General features: G+C 48.3%; 1 protein-coding gene across 8 annotated transcripts; it reads left to right on the top strand.

The window, feature by feature from the left end:
• The first annotated feature begins 516 nt into the window (after window positions 1-516).
• LOC123095637 (type IV inositol polyphosphate 5-phosphatase 7) lies at window positions 517-5,176 on the top strand. Of its 8 annotated transcripts, XM_044517174.1 has the most exons (14): window positions 523-1,335; window positions 1,444-1,531; window positions 1,776-1,841; window positions 1,996-2,083; window positions 2,177-2,281; window positions 2,395-2,892; window positions 3,095-3,233; window positions 3,361-3,554; window positions 3,652-3,760; window positions 3,854-4,002; window positions 4,118-4,369; window positions 4,482-4,580; window positions 4,705-4,751; window positions 4,852-5,176. In XM_044517174.1, the coding sequence occupies exons 1-11, from the start codon at window positions 1,306-1,308 to the stop codon at window positions 4,344-4,346; spliced, it is 1,695 nt and encodes a 564-aa protein (XP_044373109.1). In that variant the 5' UTR covers window positions 523-1,305; the 3' UTR covers window positions 4,347-4,369; window positions 4,482-4,580; window positions 4,705-4,751; window positions 4,852-5,176. The 8 variants fall into 8 exon arrangements, with proteins under 8 accessions (XP_044373108.1, XP_044373107.1, XP_044373105.1 ...); XM_044517173.1 differs by having other exon boundaries at window positions 517-1,531; window positions 3,098-3,233; XM_044517172.1 differs by having other exon boundaries at window positions 520-1,531; window positions 4,662-4,755.
• The last annotated feature ends 2,422 nt before the right edge of the window (window positions 5,177-7,598 follow it).

The following is a 7,598-nucleotide window of genomic DNA, read 5'->3' on the forward strand; positions in this document are numbered from 1 at the left end:
GAAACAGATGTGAGAATGAACGGTAACATGTGTTGAAAAGCCCAAATTTTTTTTTTTGCACAACCCTCGTTTCGACGTATTTCGTCATGAAGATTTACACACATGTGTACATCTGCATTTTTTTCAGAACTTTTCGAAACGTAAAAATACGAATTTTAATGATTTTTGAATTTTGCAAATGGAGTTTGGCCTCCAAAAGCAATTTGCGGTTTTCCTGCTCATATGAACAGAGATGATAAGCAACATATGGCCAATAAAGCCTCAAAGTATATTTCCCTAAAAAAAAGCCTCAAAGTATATAATGACAGTAATAAACACCATTAGCTTAGCTTAGCTTTGCTTTGCTTCTTTGGCCCGCATCGGGCTTGGAGCTAAAGAGCAAAGGCTACATAGTAGTAGAAGGCAAAGCAAAGCGCAGCAGCCAGCAGTAGCCGAAGAGCAGAGCAGAGCAGCGGAGGCCCCCAAACCCAAAGCTTGCCAAAGCTTTCGCTTTATTCCCTTTATATTGGCCTCCGTGCCTCCCTCCCCCCACACTCTGCTACTGCCGCTGCTCCCTCGCCTCGCTCAGTCCGTCCGTCCCCTCCTCCTGCTCGCCTCCCTCTCCTTGAACCCACAGACCGCGCAGCGCGCAGCGCAGAGCACCGTGTTGCGCGCGACGTGGGCGCCCGGCTCCGTGTCCTCCGCCGGGTTCTTTGGATTCACTTCCTTTCTCCCAGGTGCCAGCCATCCCCTCCCCCATTTATTTCCGCTGCCCCTCCCCGGCCCCCGGGCGTTCCCGCACGGCCCGGCCATTAACTCCCGCCCGCTCGCCCGCCACCGGCATTGATCCGGCCGGGCGTCGTGAGCTGGGCGTCTGGTGGGCGTGATTGCAGGAGCTTTCTCTCTTTACAGGCTCGTGCCGCCGGCCTCTTTTTGGGCCGTCTTTAATAATCCTCGCCTCTGCTTCCTGAATCTTGCGGACGGTCTCTGCTTCCGTTCTTGATCTCGTTCCCCCACCCCCAAATACGCCATTCGCTGGTCCTTCTTTTCCCCGTCAATCGCCTCTCGAGGGATTCTTGCTCCTTTTGGTCCGAGCCGCCGAGCAATTCTTGGGAATTCCTGCTTCTCCTTCCCAGTGTGGAATCTTCCAAACAAGGGGCGAAAAAAGGGGGAGGGAGAGGAAGAATCCGCCCTCCTCCCTTTTGCTTTAGGATATCTATATAAACTGTTCTTAGTGGGGGTACTGGAAAAGGGGGGCGAAATTGGGAGGGGATTGGAGGGAGGAGCCATCCCATCCCTGGACCTGTATGAGGAAGCATTGAGACAATGAGAGATGAGACTCCAACCAAGAACAGGGTAAGTGACCAGACTACACATCAATCAACAGCTACTACTATTATCTTCACAATTTTTCTGTGTCCGGTCTCTGATCTTGCTTTGTTTCTGATTGGTGTGGGGGAAAAGCTGTCCTGGTCCAAGACCATCGTTAGGAAGTGGTTCAACATCAAAACAAAGGCCAAGGACTTCCATTCGGATTATGGAGTCGAACAAGGTACTTCCATTCAGCTGTTAACTTCAGACTTTTTTCTTGCTCGGTGTTGTTCTGGCTGTTGGATCACATAAATTTCCTGTTGTTTCCAGAAGCAAGTTTGACCTCCTGCCTCCTGCTCACGTGTAGTGTAGTGGATTTTTTTTGTTATTGTTGCAGAAACAATCAAACACATGCTTGAGACCTTAGTAAAAATGCAGTTTGTTTTTACTGTCCTTGTGCTAAAATTTTGCTTTGACTATTTCAGTGGGGATGCAGTGGAGGACCAGCTTCTCAGAGAGGGATGTATGCAAGACCAAGAAGAGCAGAACAGGTACTACATTTTGCTTGCGTCCTCAGTCCTCACAGTAACTATTACTACTGCATTTTCAGATTTTTCACCCGTTTCCGTGGGTGCAAAATTGGCCGGTCAAAATGGTGTCCAATGCCCAACTGACTGAATTAACTCCACCTGTCCTCCTTGTTAGAGAGGTTGCCCAGGAAGAACTCCGATCGAGACTGTCGAGCAGGAAACGGGATCGACCGCGCCTACATCACAAACACGCAGGACTACAGGTATATAATGCCTCTGTACAACACGACCGATTCGCCGATCATTGCGAAAGCGAAGCCAGTTTGATGTGACAATCCATGTAACCGTGTGCTTAGGGTCTTTGCTGGTACATGGAATGTGGGAGGAAGGTCACCATCCAGTCATCTGAACCTGGAGGACTGGCTCCATACTTCTCCTGCTGCTGATATATACGTCATTGGGTATAACCTCTAAACTCATGCATTTACTTGAGCAGATATTCGTTTGATGTATAGAGCATAAACATCCTGAAAAATGGTACAAATGAATAATGAGAATGTTGTTGTCCTATCAGGTTTCAGGAAATTGTTCCTTTGAATGCTGGCAACGTCCTGTTGACCGAAGACAACGGTCCAGCCAAAAAGTGGGTTTCTCTTGTGAGAAAGACGCTAAATAATCTAGATCTCCAGGGCTCTGCTGGGTACAACTACCATACCCCGTCGCCGGCTCCGGAACCTATCGCGGAGCTTAATGTTGATTTCGAGAGATCATCGAGGAGGCAAAAGAACTCTTCGTTCTTCCATCGGCGTTCATTTCAGTCCTTGGGTCGAAGCTCAAGAATTGACATGATGGATCCACACTCCCTAGTGGACCGACGGTTCAGTGTTTGTGACCGGATTAGCTTTGGGAGCAGGCCGAGCGATGTTGACACCAGTATGAGGTGCGGTGGGTCCTCTGATGATGAGAATATGGACGAGGAATCACCTGGTGGCACCTTCTTCTCACCAATGCCATGTGGATATGGTGCTCCACTATCAACAGATGACAATAACAGACGGTTGGTAAACTCCAAGTAAGTATTCTTGACAATGAATATAAATTCTTTGTGCCTGTAGCATAACTTAGTTGTTGCTGAGACTAAGTTGCTAATGACACAGTTTCCACTGGAAAGTAGGAACTACTAATATTTCATTGAAATATCTTACAAGCTTCATTCATCACTTGGAATATGACTAAAGTTCTCTGAACTGAAACTCAGATTTTCTATGACACAGCAGGTATTGCTTAGTTGCTAGCAAGCAAATGGTTGGGGTTTTCCTAATGGTATGGGTGCGGAGTGACATAAGGGAGCATGTGAAGAACTTGAAGGTGTCATGTGTTGGAAGAGGCTTGATGGGATATCTTGGAAATAAGGTACTGTTTGCTATTTATTACTCAGCTTTTCTAGGTGTGCAGTAGTCAATCTTAAGTTCGTTATTTTTTTCTGGCACTTTTTTTGGCTTTACATAGTTTTATATTGACCCATTCCCTCTTTTTTTAGGGATCGATATCAATTAGCATGTCTCTGCATCAGACAAGCTTCTGCTTTGTTTGCACACACTTGACATCAGGTCAAAAAGATGGCGATGAACTTAGAAGAAATGCGGACGTGGTGGAAATATTGAGGAAAACCAGATTCCCACATGCTCATGGTGCACGCGACGAGAAGTGGCCAGAGACAATCCTTGACCATGAGTATGTTCTACTTCCAGCTCGGTTATACGCAAGTAGAATAAAACTGCGAAAATGGAACACCAATATCTTGGGGTCTCATATATTTTGTTTCTTTCAGTCGAATAATATGGCTCGGGGATCTGAATTACCGGATAGCTCTTTCCTATCGCTCTGTGAAGGCTTTGGTTGAGATGCACAATTGGAAACAATTGTTGGAAAAAGATCAGGTAAGCCATATCATATACCTCTTGAAGCAACTTGTGCTACTGTTGCAATCACATTTTTGGCCTTGTTTCTTACCTGAACATTTTCTGCAACAGCTTCGTATAGAGCAAAGGTTCGGTCGGGTATTCGCGGGCTGGAAAGAAGGAAGGATTTACTTTCCACCCACGTACAAGTACTCGTACAACTCCGACAGATACGCAGGCGACGACATGCACCCAAATGAGAAGCGGAGGACACCCGCATGGTAAAAATTCACAAAACAAAACTCATCAATGCATTATTACATCCAAGCATGTCTTCTTCCCCTTTTACACCCTTATTACTTTCACCTCAACAAAGCATTTTTTGTCTTTCTGAAGGTGCGATCGGATTTTATGGTATGGCAGAGGCCTAAACCAACTATGTTACGTCCGCGGCGAGTCTAGATTCTCGGACCACAGGCCTGTATACAGCATTTTCACGGCGGAGGTTAAACTGCCGAGCCAGGCCCAGTTCGGCAGCTTCACTCGGTCCAGCTCCCTAATGGGGGTGGATGAACTGCCATATCCAACTTATCCACGCAGTTACACAGATATCAACTTTTACTGATTGTGCATCCCCACGGAGCCAAGGTTCATATACTACTAGACTGCATTGTCTCATTGTTTAAGCTGGCTGCTCTGTCAGCTTCACTGAATTCCATGTGAAGGCATCGTACTCATCATCATCATAGCTTCCCTGCAGACATTCTTTCTTCGGTGCCAGAGTAGGAGTAGGCCTGATGTCTGATGAAACTTCATTCCTCCCAAGATTCCAGCAACTGGAATATTTTCCAGGCAACAGGTGATTCTGAGCTGCTCTGCCCTTTCCGCACTTCAGTTCTTGTGTCCTCGGTGCTGTGATAGTACTATTTTTAATGGAAAGTTTGCTTGGACTAACAGGTACCTCACCTCTGACCGTTGTGCAGATTGCAGATACTCTAGCCAAGAAGATGGCTTGTAATTCCAGATTTAGGTAGGTATGATGCATACACTACTAGCACTTGATATCGTTTTGGAGAGAAGTGTAAAACTGGAAGACTGACACCTTCCCACACCTATTCTCTATTCTACAGGAAGGTTTGCGCCGTTCGTTCTGCACAGTTTTGATTGATTCTAACCATCTACGGGCGGACACAAACGCAACCAAAATGCAAGATAGTTGTGGTCCTGATTTGAGCTAGCAGTACGAGTAGCCACTGACAGCCGAAGCTAATTTTGTGGCGTGCCTTTTGGATTATTTTTTTCCTTTTCCCGAGCGGTTTGTGACTCTGGAAGGGAAGGCTTGTTTTTCTTTTTCCTCTCCGTTTTTTTGCTTGGTCTCGTGATGTAACAAGAGCCGCTTGGCTCAGCTCGGTCATTTTTAGTCAATAGAAAGAAACAGCCACCATTTGTACAGCATGACGTTTGTGCCGACAGAATAGAGTAGTAGCACTGGAGTGTCCCGGCCCATGCTTGGCAAGAAATGATCACCGGCACGGGCGCACACCTGTCCATGCATGCTTGTGCGCAAAGCAATGCTCCCAGGACAAAAGAAGAGAAAGTTTCACCCACAAGCCGCCGCTGCCTCTGCCTGCTGCTGTGCCCGGCCGGCAATATTGTTTTGTTTTCTTCTTCTACCTTTGGCAAGGCCAAGGGGAGGGGCGAAAGCGAAGCCTACAGCGAGGGGCAGAGGCTGCTGGCCGCGTGGGCGGCAGGCCAGGCCGGGGGACACGAAAGCGGTGGGGGCGCGCCAAAAGGGCCGAGGGCGCTCCCTTCCCTGTCCGTCTACTCAGATGCAGATGCAGATGCAGATGGAGATGGAGATGGAGATGGAGTGCAGGTGCGAGCGCTCATCAAGGGGAGGGTGGTGCTACCGGTCAATCGCCGGTAGGAGTGCGACGCCATTGCATTGCCATGGCGTGTCTGCTGTGTCTTTTGCTTTCTCATCAAAAGGATGGAAACAAAAAGAGACGAGGGCAGGGGGAGACTCGCTCGCTCGGTCCAAAACTACTGTGATGGATGCCCAGGGTCCATAGTGGAAGGCAGATAGGACCACCTGTGTCGTTTTTACCTCTTTTGCTTTTGTATTACGCCTCGCCGGGCTGCAAACCCTAGGCTGATCTCCCTCCCTTCCATGGCTGGCTCTGAGAGTTTATATTTATGAATATCGGCTGCTGGCCAGGCATGCTGCTTGATTCTTGCAGGGCAATGAGCAGTTTATTCTTGCAGGGTAAATAAACCGGCCAGCGGCTTTATCGGTACTAGTATTAGTTTAGCCCAGAGCCCTCCTAGACCACCTCCAAATCAGCGGCACCACGAAGCGTATGGAGCCGCGGTCACCACGGACATGGAGCAAAGCCAGCGCATGGCAAGGGCCGACGATGGCACTCACAGTTGGTCACTCGGCCGGACCCGCGCCGCACGCCAGCGGCGTCCTCCTACGCTACACGGTTCTACTACTATTTTTTGGACGATGACCGTTGAAGGGTAGTTGTATTGTACTTATGCTTTCGGCGCTCGCCTGCGGACGCCGGCGGTGAGCGGCACGGCAGCAGCGGCCGAGAAAGGCAGGTCCGTGCATGCAGATACAGATGCAGATAGCGTGTCCGTGTGTGTATGCCGGCCGGCATGGGATCTCATCTCTCATCTTTCTCACTGCATGTGCATGGTGACAGCCAATCCATTGTGATTACACCCATTACGGTCAGTGTACCATCTGCTTCCGTCCCGTGACTTGTCACATGAACAAACAAACCTCGTGATGGCAATTAGCAGCGCTCACAAGAAAGTCGCGACGGCGACGTATAATCGCCTCGCCTCGCCTCGCCGGGAAGCTTTCGCTGGACGGAGAACAAATGGCGGCATGCCGGCCACTCGCGTCTCCTGTAGCCCCATCGTCTGGTGTGCTGCGTAACATCGACAAGAGATCTGGATCAGACCTCGCGTCCCCATCATGTTTGCACGAGTGGTGTGCCGTGGTCGCATTAAGGTTTTGTGTCGAAATCAAGCGCTAATCCATCGATCCTGCTGGAACATATACTAGTAATTAGCATCACACTCTGTCATGCATTCATTTCCGTCGACGAGGACGACAGAACAAACAGAATCCCCGTCCATGCGTCCGCCCGGCAGAAGAACGAGGGGATAATAAATCCGTTGATTTTTTTCCCCAGCTTAAAAGCGGGCAACACCAAGCTCGGAGCATGGACATCTTTCTTGAATCCTTTTTCTTCGGCGTTCTCTAAATTATACTCTTCCGGGCTCTGATTTATGGAGCAGGAGGAGTTATTGGCAGGGTCCGCCGCCTCTGTTGCATGCGCACCTTTTCACGTAGAACTCCGTCGAGTTGAGTTTATCTTCACTTTTGTTGTTGTGGTTGCGAAATCAATATACCAACGAATTTTATACACGTTGGCGCACAAGTACCATCGCGCAGCTGACTCCACTCCACTCGCGGTTGTTGCTTTCGCTGTCATAGGCCTCTTCCTCGCTACATGTAGTGAGTGAGATTTTGGTGGAAAGAATGGAAGGATCCTCTTTTGTTTTTGGTCGCTTTATTACTTTGCGGATCTCCCAAATATGGACTCCCCTTCCATCTAAGAGGGTGTTTGTTTCCAGGGACTTATTGATTTAGGGACTTAAAAAAGTCCCTATAAGTCCCATCTAAACCAAACAGGAGGGACTTATAGGGACTTAAAGTGGGCATTTGAGACTTATGAAATAAGACTCTCAAGACTCAAAACCAAAACCAAACAGGTAGAGACTTTTTAGTCTTATAGGGACTTATAGTTGTAATATGGTCTTATAGGGACTTATAGTTGTAATATGGTCTTATAGGGAC

The sequence above is a fragment of the Triticum aestivum genome, chromosome 4D, assembly GCF_018294505.1.
Source record: "Triticum aestivum cultivar Chinese Spring chromosome 4D, IWGSC CS RefSeq v2.1, whole genome shotgun sequence".
Taxonomy (NCBI): Eukaryota; Viridiplantae; Streptophyta; class Magnoliopsida; order Poales; family Poaceae; genus Triticum; species Triticum aestivum.